General features: G+C 36.8%; 1 protein-coding gene across 1 annotated transcript in view; it reads left to right on the top strand.

The window, feature by feature from the left end:
* NKAIN3 (sodium/potassium transporting ATPase interacting 3) overlaps positions 1-12,779 on the top strand; it is an 87,945-nt gene that overhangs the window by 56,735 nt on the left and 18,431 nt on the right. The window contains exon 3 of the mRNA XM_057377144.1: positions 7,244-7,304. Coding sequence (XP_057233127.1) covers positions 7,244-7,304 — 61 coding nt within the window. The remainder of the gene's footprint in view (positions 1-7,243; positions 7,305-12,779) is intronic.

The raw sequence follows: 12,779 nt of genomic DNA, 5'->3' as shown, positions 1-12,779 counted from the left end.
TAACAAAGCTGGGATACACCTTGGCAATGTAACCCATCAGTCCTCCCTCTTAACTGGTGAAGTCTTTTTGGGCAACTGGGCAGCAGGGGTAATTATATGTTTTTATAAATTATATGGTAATTATATGCTGCTGGAGAAATCAATTCCCAGACCAAGTGCAGGCAAYAATATTTCTGATCTTGGCCTGGGAAAACTAGATTGTCAAATGCGATTTTTAAATTAAAAACAAAGAAACACMATGGGAACAAATACTTTTGAGCAGAAAATACAGTATAGAACTCCAGAATCACACGAGCTAACAGGTGTAGTAGTCTTTTCCAGCGTGCTGCTGGGCTCCCAGTGCTACGTAGATGGCATTCAAGAGGAATTGTCTCCTGAAGTGTTAGCCAACAGATACCTGTATGTATTTAAGGATAGGTATTTTAGTAGCTGTGCAATTGTTTCTCCATGGTGAATATAAAGCAAAAGTACCTGCAAGCTCCTGTCACCCATTTTTAGAGTCTTCAGCACATTTTAGGAGCTATCAGACTGGTAGTCTCCAGGAGCTCTGCACTACAGCTGTAAATGGCACAGTTGGACCAGCCCAGCCCTGTGCTGTGCTGATTAAATTTGTAGGCAATGCCCCTACAGCTTGAATTTTATTCAGCTCAAATCAAATAGATTTTAGGAATATGAAGAAGAGGAAAAAAAATCAGAAAACATAGGGTACTTTGGCTGTTGCTGCTGCCTTTTCCTGCTATGTTTTCGGGACATTTTTACAGTTGTTTGTGTGTTTTTATGGTTTTAGATTTCTAAGYAATTTCAGGTTGAGCCTCCTACTGSTACCAATGTAAAATATTGTATATTTCATCATTTAATTGTRGAAAAWGARGACATAYCTTTGARACTGTCMAYTCTTTAATTCAAAAAATTGCATTCWGTTTTGAAATGACCTGTAATGATACASTTTTACAATATGCTGTTAAAAACTGTTTATAATCAAGCAGGTAGAGTTCATAATTGTATAGAATTGTGTAATTAGGTAGCTATATACTATAGTAGGAAATGGTTGTTGTTATTATGCTCCAGCTATATACTGCTGTTACTCTGGATCTTTTTCTTTTGTCATTGCCTTGAAATAYATATAGTTATAATTTCTTTATGTCTGATAATCTTAGTCATATTTCTRTCTTGCTGAATGGTGTATACACAGATATTGGGATAATATCCTGTTTCCCTTATGTATCTCCCACCCTGATTTAGCGCTTTTCTAGTCTTTAATGGAAGAAAAGGCCTTTACAGTCTTCTCTGCAGAGTAATAAAAATGTTAGTRGCAAGTAAGTAACTAAGAAGATTAACTACTCATGTTTCAGCCTTTCCTCAGTAGTTGTTAACTCTTCTGAAAATGCTAATCAGAAGACAGAACTAGTCAGGATGCTTTGTAATTTAATGCACTTTTACCTTTTTGCTTAGTAAATTCACTCTTGCTACACAATTTCCATTTTATAAGATAAATTTAAGACGTCTTGTCAAGCTTTGTATCCTACAATTTTTTTATGCACGAAGATTCAGTTGTAAAAGCTCCTTCTCCTTTCATATTCCCTCAATCTTTGTGGGAAATTAGGTAACAGCAAAATATCTTGCAGGAAAAAAGGAATTGTGTTTGCCAAGTTACACTTTGAAGAACCATAGAGATAAATAGGAAATAATGATTTTCWGTTCTCATCAGCAAAAAAGAAGGGAAGAAAAAGCCATATTCAGTGAGATGACAATCRGGATGGGATGGATTTGTACATGGAAGAGTGTGAGGCACGGTTTCCATTTTGACTGGAAAAATCTTCCAAGTCTAGTTTACCTGAAATGTCACATACATCCTCTTGGAACCAGCAGCACTGTACATTTACTTTGTTTATTTTGGTGTTTCTGTCTTGTTGTAATGAGATTTTCTGTACAAAATTTTGTGTAGTTGCTTGATAGTGGTGAGTGACCTGTTGTACACCTGACCCTGGAGTTTAACCTGATAGCCCAGAGCACTTCTTCATGTAATCTTAAATAAAATATGTGAGTCCCAGACTCACATATCTGCTTTGAACCAGTGCAACTGAAGTATGTGAAGCTGAAGGAAAATAGTGTTGTACTGTGAGAGTGCATTTAAAGGCCACAGCTGATGATGACAGAGCAAAGCAGGAAGATTTAAATCAAAATTATCCAAATCATCAATTTTAATAGAAGGTATTTCAGTCTGCAGAAACAGCCTTGATTTAAATCATCACGCTAGTTTTATTTTGCATTTGTCCTTGCTTTCCTAAGGAAAGGTTAATCCACATTAAGTAGTAACTATTAAAATAGATTAATTTGCAAGTAAACATATATTTTTGCACTCAGTTTGATTCTTATTTTTAATAGGATATATTCTAGTAATATTCATTTATTAAAGCAATTATATCTCACAGCATATATTTGCTCAAATGATTAGGTTTTTAATTTCTTGCATGTTTTAATAGTTTCTCTCAGTTTAATGATGGACAATTATATAATCTAATTTCACTTCTATTAAAACAGGCATTTATATTTCATGCAGATGTCCATGTCTTAACCCTGGAGATTTTTGGAAGAGTAAAACATGAAGGTTCTCTTGAAATTATAGTGCCTGCACAGGAGAAAAATAACAGACTACGACTATTTTATTTCTGCCTAAGGATACTAGCAGAAAATAAACTTTGCATCAAGTCTTGATAATAGCATGATATCAATGTGCCCATGTTCCACTAATAAGAATTCCCTTTGTGGACTCCATGCTGAAGGGGGTGGAGGGAGGTGGTTCTGCYCCTCTACTCTGCTTTTGTGATACTCCACTTGGAGGCCYATGAAAATAATTGGAGGGCTGAGAGAAGGGGGGCTATTTAAACTTTATTTTGGCCTTTCAGTATATAAAGGGGGTTTATAAGAAAGATGGAGAGAGGCTTTTTACTGTGGTCTGTGTTGAGAGGGCAAAGGCTAAGATATATAAATTGCAAGAACATAGATCGAGATTGAGCACAAGGACATTTTTTTACAAAGAAAGACATTTTTTACAAAGACATTTTTTGCAAAGAGGGTAGTGAGGCACTCAGACAGGTTGTGAGGAGCAATTGTGGATGCCCCATACCTGGAAGTGTTGGAGGCYGGGTTGGATGGCATTTGAGGAAATTGGTCTGGTTCAAGATGTTCCTGCCCATGGCTGGGAGGTTGAACCAGAAGAGGTTTAAGGTCCTTTCCTACCAAAATCATTCTGTGATTCCCTGAAATAGCTGAGTATTTTATGCATTGCTTATTCTCTCTAGAGAAGGGTGTGTACCTGTGTAGCTGGATAAAAGCAGGGGACTACAGCCTCTTTCCACAATTTCCCACCTGATATWCTGCAGAATAGCACTGGCAATTGTCTTTGAAGACACTTAACTAGACAGGGATGTCCAGGCAAGACAGGCAGTGCTGTACAATGCAGGGATCACAGAAGATTTCCATGCAGTAAACTCAACATTGTCAACAGAAGTCCACCTTGCCATCTAAATTGCTCTCTGGATCAAACCAGGAGCTCCAATTTATAATTCCAGGTGCTACTGACCTTTGATGCTTTGGACAACCCACTCCAACCACATCATTGGTCCCTTTGAACAATTACTGAAACTCAAAATAACCAAATTAAGTCTCTTCCATCCCATTTGCACCACATTTGCTTTGGTTATCAGGGAACACACATTTAAGTCTATCACTTGGTGCCAGGCCAATAGCCAGCATTTCCAGTACCAAGATTGGCAATTAGCCTGATGGCTRGATGGGTTCACATGAGCATAACACTGTTAATTAAATGGCAGCTGGGTTAATCAAGATAGCAAAAGTAATTTGTTGGAATAAATTTTATTAGCGTGTCCATCAATAATGAAAAATAAGAGCTTTTAATTAATTCAGTTACAAAAATATTCACTCTGTGGTGGCTGTAACTCTGTTTAAGGATCTGGAATCAGGTCTCATCAGTCAAAGGGTGTATTCCCACTTTATCACTTCTTGTTAATTGTGCTGTAGATATCAGTCACCCAACTATAACTACTTGTTTGTTAGTTACACATCAAACATTGCTGTCCCCCTTTGAGCAGCAATACCTGACAATTGATGCTAAAGGGCTCTTTTTTGTCCCTGTTGCTTTATTGTTTCAGAAACAGGCATTCTGACATTTAACTGCAGAAAGATATTCTTGGAATACAGTGGGTTATGATATCTCCTGGAATGGTTAGTCACCACATCTATTTTTTCCCCTTGAAAAGATCATGAAATTGAAAAAGGGCGAATATATATTTTTTTTTTTATTTCTCCTGGTATTAATAACTAAACAGATGGGGGAAATGGTGTGTTTTAAACAAATAGATGTCATAAATAGAACAGCTAGCAGTGATTTCTAACTTACTGAGGAGTATTTATCTACTAATGCTGAGTATAGTGTAGTATAATATAAAGAAATATATTTCTGAAAAGTAGAAAAAGGCTGCTGATTTTGCAAGAAGGTCATAGATTAGACAAAGTGTGTTTCAAAMACTGAGGAGACTGGGAAAAGATTAACTTTAAGGAGTAGGTCTACTGAAAGAGCAAGAAATAAAGCTGTTCAGACAGTTAAAACTCAGGCTTGTCATGACCCACATTTTTGGAAGAATTCTTTGGGCACTTTTCCCTATGGTTTTCTCTGTGTCAGGTTGTTTATTTCTTGTTAGAGTGGAAGCCTTGCTGTGCTTTATCTACTTGTCCAACATCTTAGACATGTGAGAAATMTGCTGGAAGCACTGACATTTTATATATGTTTTATATAAAATGCATGGATATRGAGTACAGATGTATATATTAAGAAGGAATTGCATTTATAAAAATAAAGTTAATTTAGTGCAGAATACTACTAATTAGAAAAAATAAATACATGATAGGGAAAGAGTAAATAATTCTAAATATTTGATCTTCTTTCACAAACACTTAAACCAACAAGTTGTAGGACAATTTGTTTTTATCGTGTTCATTATTTATTCAGCAGTTTTACTCTTCAAAATATTTTAGTCATGTTTGGGAAAAAAGAAACAAACACAAGTGAGTTACATAGTCAAATTGCACAGCACAAATGGTGATCAGGAAGTATTGTAAATAAACAGGTGACWTTCTGTTATGAAAAATCACCTGTGCTCTGGTGTTTCTGTGGTAGTAATGCAACATCTTTTTAAATTATGTGTAAACTTCAAGTGTCACAAGCACTACATCTCAGGTATGATTTGTCTTTTGATCTCTTGGAAGCCTTTTGGTTGTCATGCCTTAAAGGTGCTCTTAACTGTGAAGTTTAGGGGAAAATGGTGCTTTATTTGTGAAAGAATTAGCAAGCAAATGCTTTATGTGCTGGTGGCAGAACTCTAAGATGCCACTGTCATTGTCAGCAGGAGGCTGGACTGCTCTCATCACCCCCAGCATTGTCAGCAGGTGAAGGTGGGCACACGGTGACCCAGCCCTGCCCTGTCTGGGTCCCATCCTACAGCCACCAGGGMTCAGTGGGGATGGGCAGCTCAGCCATGGATCCATCCTGGCCATCTCCTCTGAGCTGGTTTGCATTTTGCTCGCTCAGAGCATCAGTGGTGTTCACCTGAGAGAGGCTGTGGCGATGCCACCCGGCAACCTGGACACAGAAAAGCAGTCAAGGATGATGCTGTGGTCTGCTCAGAACGAGAGGAAAGTTGGATTAAAGTCACTTTTTGTGAAAATACCAGCGAGGTGAATGCCCTGGAGAGGCAGCTCTGACAGGACTGTGCCACACTGCTGTGAAAACCCTCATTCACAAACAGCTCGGCTTCAGCATACTGTAGCTTAATTCTCCGTGGGAAGATTAATCCCTTGGAGAAGGATTAAGCTGCAGTGAACTAGGGCCACTTTATTTCTGAATGGGAAAGGCCACACAGGGATTTAATGTACTTTATCTTATGTGCATTGATTTCACAGCTTTAGTTAATTCATCTTAACTTCCCTGAATTCCCTTGTGTGGACAAGCTTTTTGTCTGCAGAGAGGCTTTTGGAGCTGCTTGCTTGTGCAGCCCAACCAGAAAGCAGCTTGGAATGATTTCTGTGCTTCTGAAGGAGCTTATACCTGTCTAGATACTATTAAATTACCTCTTTCTCAGATGGTTGATCTGTGACATCCTTAGAAGGACTGYTTTAATTAGATTTTTTGAATGGACCAGAGAAAAAGGAGTTTTCTTAAAACTAATCTCTGGGCTATTTTGGAATCTCTCATGAAGAGTCTTTTCAAGGCTTTCAGATGGCATGAATTGTGTACAGCTGCACAATATTTTCTCAATCTGGACATGTCTGGGCAGTGCAGTTTAATAGGTTTTCTTGCCCAGTGGGATTTTCTTCTTCTTTGGTCATGGTCATAAARAAACATTTTGTCTGTATGGATAAGGAGCAAATGGAGCTACTATCTCTTGATGCTGAAGATCTTAATGCCTTCCTCTTGGTGGCACGAGCAACACAGATCTGGGTTAAGGAGGATGTTTTCGTGGATGCTGTTAAAATAATGGCATGGTTTGACTGTTGCTCTCCTTTGGGGAAATGATTCTCTTCATTTCCTGCAGAGTTAATGTGAATTACTGACAGGGCCTTCTGATAAAGCATTTCCTCATGCTGATGAATCATAACCCAGTTTTACTGTTCAGCTGCTTCAATTTAAACTTTTGCCAAACAGTTCTTCACTGGGACACTTCATGAAACACAAAAAAATATCTCTTGTGGATTCCACAGAAGTGTTACTATGACTCAATTCTGTAGCAGTCAATAAATATTTTGCYATTTTAGTAAGTATATGAGGTGCATAAGGGGTGCACATTCATGTGGGAAAATTCATGGGAGAACAGAGGTATTGAAGAACAAAGAAATTTAAATAATAGCTAAACATCAAGGTGCAGATGTTTTCCACCAGTCTTTCTCTATGGCAATGTTCATCAATATTGATCCCAGTGAGACTAGGAAAATATTGTAAAATATAAAATGCAGACCTATATCTAAAATATATGTTATGCAACATGAGCAAAAGAGAAGRAATTCCTTTAATTTAGGTGTTTGTGACCATTTGCACCAAAATTTGCAAATGCAGGAGTTAGAAGTAAATAAATTTTTTAATTTAGCTGTGATTTTCATATCCTTGTAGTAAAAACTTTATAAGTGTCCAATRTTTTCTAATGATTGCTTTTTCTCTTCTTCCACACAGCTGATTGGATTTGTGTATGCCTGTTACGTGATCAGTATTTTCATGGAGGATGAGGACAGCTGTAAGTACTGATACAGAACTCTCCATCTGGAGTCAAGGTACCTGGGCTGACACTTACTCTTGAATTAAACTGTCAAAGCAAAGTTTGAACAATGGCAGAATCTGSCATTCATGTGCACAACAAATTATGGTTAAAGATGTATTTATTTAGCCTACCAAGTTTTCTAGGTAGGATTGCGCTTTCTGAACTTTATAGAAATTTGTGAACATCTTAYGTGAGCCAGTCACAGTGATGAAAATGATATGATCCATGTTACATGCATATAGATAAATATATGTCTTTGTATCTGTACATTTACATTTGAATCAAAGCTCCTAAAGCCTCTTAGTCTGTTTTTCCAACTGACAGCTTTATCAACAGTAAAATTAATGGAAATGGTAGACCAAGGCATTTACAGTGGGCAGTATCACTCTGATCAGTAATTAGATAAACCTGATCTGTGCTTACAGTCACCTAGACCATGTATTTAAAATGCTGACCCCATATTCTTAACTTGCCTTTGTCAATAAAACCCTTCTATACATATTTATATTATTCCAAGAGTTCAAAAATGTGCACACTTTAAAAAATCAGTTTCTCAACAAGTCATTGAAAGGGTATTGGAGAGCTCTGAATATGCTGAACATTTTGGTRGGATGCTGTGTGAAAAGAGGTTGTGAGAATTGGCTAAGGATGTCACCAGGCCCATATGACTGTGATAGCCATTGGTAAAAACAGTAGAGAGTGTGGAAAAATATTGGATGAGCAGAGGAGCAAATACAAGAAAAACTCTAAAAAAGGGACAACATGTGATCATGTAAATTACTTCCTCTCATTTATAAAGAGGTAAACAGTAAAATATCTCTCTCTAGGGGGAAAGAAATAGTGAATGTCAATAGCATTTTATGGTTACAGGATAAATAACATGCAACCAAATATTTATTTATAAACTTTTATTAATCAATCTTTACACAGTTGTTTTGCTTCTTCGCAAAATAGCTCTAGTGGGTGAATATCATAGGAAAAATTAATTTMGTTTGTAGGAAAGTATTTGATAATACCTGGAAAATCTTATTGAAAATATAATTCAAGTAATTCATGTCTATGATGGAAAAGCAGGCTGATTGAAAACAGTGTGAAGGACTATAAACAAAGTTTTTTTCCATTGCTACAAATGGCACAWTGTTCAGTTCTCCATCATAATACAACTGACATGAATACCAAATCTATTTTAMCACTTTCATATAAGTTTTTATTAGGAAGAAAATATATCAAAGAGATTCTCAGATAAAATCGTGTGGGAAGGATTCATAAACAGTGGTGCTTCAAAACAGATTGAAAGTAAAGAGTATTTACATTAAGATAGAAGTCAAAAAAACTGCAACTAGACACCAATTTTATGCATTTTAACATATTAAAATGCAGCAGATTTTTTCCTTAGGTAGATGCACCTTTTCASTCATATTTTAGCAGTAGTTTGGGCAGAATAAATCCTCAGCCATCTGAGAGTCAAAGCCTCCCTAATTAAATATACTCTGCAATATTCAGTGCATCAAGTTAACCCCAGTTCTTGGTCTGAAACCCATCAGGCAGATTTAAAAATTAATAATAGCTGCCTGTTTAGCCTCTGTGCAGTGCTTAAATGGATTTTGAGCCTGACATTTCAGCTGATGGACACTTTTCTGAACAGTAATAATGCTTGAGGAAACATTTATTTCCAGCTATTTCTCRCCTTACCTATGTTTCATACTGTAGTTAACTTTTGCTTAGAAGGAAGATGATAGCAGGTCAAAAGGAAGGRAAAAAAAAAAAGACAAGWGAAAGGCACACTGCTGYAGTGGGGTTAATACCTTCCATCATTCATCCTAATGAAAAAGTCTATTTATATCTCTTCCCTTCATTTTTTCATTTCTTTCTTTGTAGATCTATCAATCTCTATAAGCCCTTTCGAAGGAATAGAATATGTGAAATCTGTAATCGTAAAAGCCTGTCACTATCCTGTTTGTGAATCATTTTCTCCTAAAAATGAACTCAGAAACTGGTTTTCACCTTGTCAGAGTTACTATTTTAATTCAGTGGAGTCTGGAGACTAGGCAAAATATATTGCTAAAATCATTATTAAATTTCTTAATAGTTTCTGRACTTTTTTGAGAAAGAGTTGATAGCACTATTGCTGCTAAATCTTAGTTCATAAATGTGACACTGACACATGTCAGAAGTGATAGGTCTGGACTGTACTGGATTTTGTGGAGTAGAAACTGATTTCTAAACAAATTGCGTAAGGAAATAACAGTGAAATCAGAGGGGAAGGTTTGCCACAAAACATAATTGAGATTTCAGCATTTTTGTAAAAATGAGGCTGAAACAATAAAAGGCCAGTCCAAGGAAACTTCAACCTTCTTTTTTTTTTTTTTTGCAAGAGCAAAAAAGGGTCTTCCATTCACCATGAAGATTTATCTCCTAAATGAAAACACAGGAAAAAAAAACTATAAAGAAATAATATTTTTTTACCTGTCCTCTTTGCTAGTTTTATTCAGAGCTCAGCTGTACTTTCAGAACAGAGAAGAAGATGAATTTGTTTTTGCAAATTACAAGTTTCCCCATATTGTGTGGGAAATATGACCCTCCATATGCCATCATTAGAAAAATATTAAGTAAAGCAAGACACATTATTACTTCCTCTGAAAAACTACTGCATTGCCTTATCTGACATATGGCATTCCATTCATACACACCATTTAGCATCTGTTGTCAGTAATCAAACAAGAGAGAAAGAATTCTTATCACATTTAATTTAATATTTATAGTTACATAGTAAGTCCAGCGGTGATAAATTTCATATAAATATGCTATTTTTTTGCAAAGTGAATTTAGAACTATCTATCTAGCAATAGCTAATATTATGTGTRTTTGRTTACCTTTATATGTAAGTATCCATSTTTCCTTAACTAAGGAGTTTTTGGGAGCCCAGTGCTAAAATCTTTACMTCAGTTGCAATTGTACATGTAGTTGAGTCCATTTACCTTCTGAGAAGAGAATTTTTGTGATRAAATGTTTAATATCAAAGATCACCAAGGAGGAGTATTCTGCACTACAGTTCTCTTGGGCAATACAAGAATCAAACATCCCCAGGCAACAACTGTCCTAAATTACCTCACTGAAAATGAGGATTTATGAAATTTGCCAAACATCAGCACAGGTCCTGGCTGGGCTTTAGTTCTCACCACTCCCACCTTTAAACCCTAATGCCTTGACACACTGAAACAAAATGTGCTGTTACTGACCAATTGATGAATATGCTTGACACAGACTTTTCAAATTTTAGTAAGTTTTACTTCTTGGCAGCACTACAGCTGCCAGGTTGACAGCATTCTCCTGGCTTTGGCATTTCTGGAAAATGGGAGTGACTCTCTGTATTTTTGGAAAGTTTGAAAGCAGTTTGCATCTTTCTATTCATCGGGACAAGAAACCCAAGACCCCAGAATTTTGATTCACCTATTTTGGGAAAGCAACAGAATCAGATGTTTTTGCCAGGTATACATTTTGCTCGGTGTGGAATAATAGTGGATTCATAACCAAATGTATTCTGCAATTCAGCTGAACAGTTTGCTAAAAATAAACAAAGGCAGCCTCCTGCAGAGTTGAAGTGTCCAACATACCTGTCCTCAAACGTGGTCTGTGACATCTGGAAAGCCAGGGAGCCCAGCCAATGCCACAGGGGATTCCTGCTGCCCCTTGCACTGAGGTGCTGCCCACGTTTCAGGGTGGCTCATTCCCTGCTAGCAGCCACTGCCATCATCTTGCAGATGCCTACCTTGAGCTGAAGGGAGTTGCAGTGTGACCAGAAGTGTCACCAGGCATGTCCAGGGGGCTTCCTCAGTTCAGCTGTGGTCCAGGACAACCCCACCAAACCTTTAATGGAGACAAATGTCCAGCTGCAGTTTCTGTAGCCTCTAGAGGACAGAGCTTGTTGTTTAGATGCAGACTCACCTGTTCACTACCCTACTTATACCTGACTGCACCTTCTCCTGTAGYGGAAATAAAATGGATTAACCTCTATTCCAACAACACTTTCTGGTCTAACAACATTGTATGATCTTACAGTCCTACTGGTGTCCTCTTATCCATCATTATCCTTAGTGTGTGAATTAATTGAAAATGCGTGCTCATTCCTACACTAAACTAACACAGTGAATTCTGAATCACGTAATGAAGGAAGAAATACTGCTGGGACATTACTCTATTTAAATTACTTCTACATAAGCTTGCAATTTATTTTGGGTTTGTTTTTTTTCTTTTTTCACATCTTGTTATCATGCATTGCAAGAGAAGGCATTTGTTCTAGTTCCTATGGAAACTTGTGCATTGATATAATGCATACAACCATTTAAAAATCCTTAAAATCTTAGCAGTGGTGTAAAACAAATGCAATTAAACAATATAAATATTAATACTGAGAAAAAATCTTGATTCTAGATAGGTTATTGACAAACAAATTGCAACTAAGGTATGATCCCCCCTTACTTTTTTTCTGCTTAAAAACCATGGATGTATAATCTGTCAAAGGAAAGCAACACTAAAAAAATATATATACCTATGAAACTGTCTGCTTTTACATTGTCCTTGCAAAACATACAAAATAGTTTTGTTTCGAGTTGTATTCTCCACTGACTTTTGCAGAATGCTGTTCCAGCTAAGAGATTGTCTTTAAATCATAGATGGTGCACAGGGCATGGAGAGGGAAATCTTAACTATGGAATATTTCTAGCAGCAGCAGCAGTAACCTGCTTGAAAGTACCACATGTTTCATGTGGAATGCAGCATGCAAGGTTTGTCCAGACAGGGTGCAGACAAAGCATGAGGAAATGGCATCATCTAAATGACCTGTGAACTTACTCCAATTTTTCATTGGTAGAACATAGCTTTCTCTAAAGTGTGAATCAAATAATTTGAGGAAAACCCCCTTGAGTTTTTAAACCACTTTAGCAGAATATTTTAGTCTATCTTCAGTAAAGAATTAATTTTTTAATGTTGGGTTACATCGAATAGTTATGGAGATAATAGTCAAGACACCATTTCCATGCAGGCCAGAAGGTCATTGATTCTTCGCTAGGGAAGGGGATAAATCAATCAAATGGTAAGTGCTCCTCCAGTGCTTTCCCACAATTCCTCCCCTGAGCACGTCAGAAATTTCTTCCTGAAATTCAGTAGACAAAAATCACCTCAATCTCTTCAGGAAAAAAAAAAAAAAAAAAAAAAAAAAAAAAAAAAAAAAAAAAAAAAAAAAAAAAAAAAAAAAAAAAAAAAAAAAGGATATTCCTCAGAAAATTAGTAGGTCATAGGAGTAGGGATGAACACAGAGTTTTGAAATGCTCTTGTGTGGGTGAGGAAATCCCAAGTGCCCGGATCCAGCTGTATCTGGCATTATAGACAGCTCTGTGGGTGAGACAGATTTTCCTCTGCTTCATACATTGAAATGATACTTGACCATTTTGA

The sequence above is a fragment of the Malurus melanocephalus genome, unplaced genomic scaffold (genome assembly GCF_030028575.1).
Source record: "Malurus melanocephalus ecotype Western Australia unplaced genomic scaffold, MMel_1.1 scaffold_302, whole genome shotgun sequence".
NCBI lineage: Eukaryota > Metazoa > Chordata > Aves > Passeriformes > Maluridae > Malurus > Malurus melanocephalus.
This window is presented reverse-complemented; position numbering and strand designations above follow the sequence as displayed.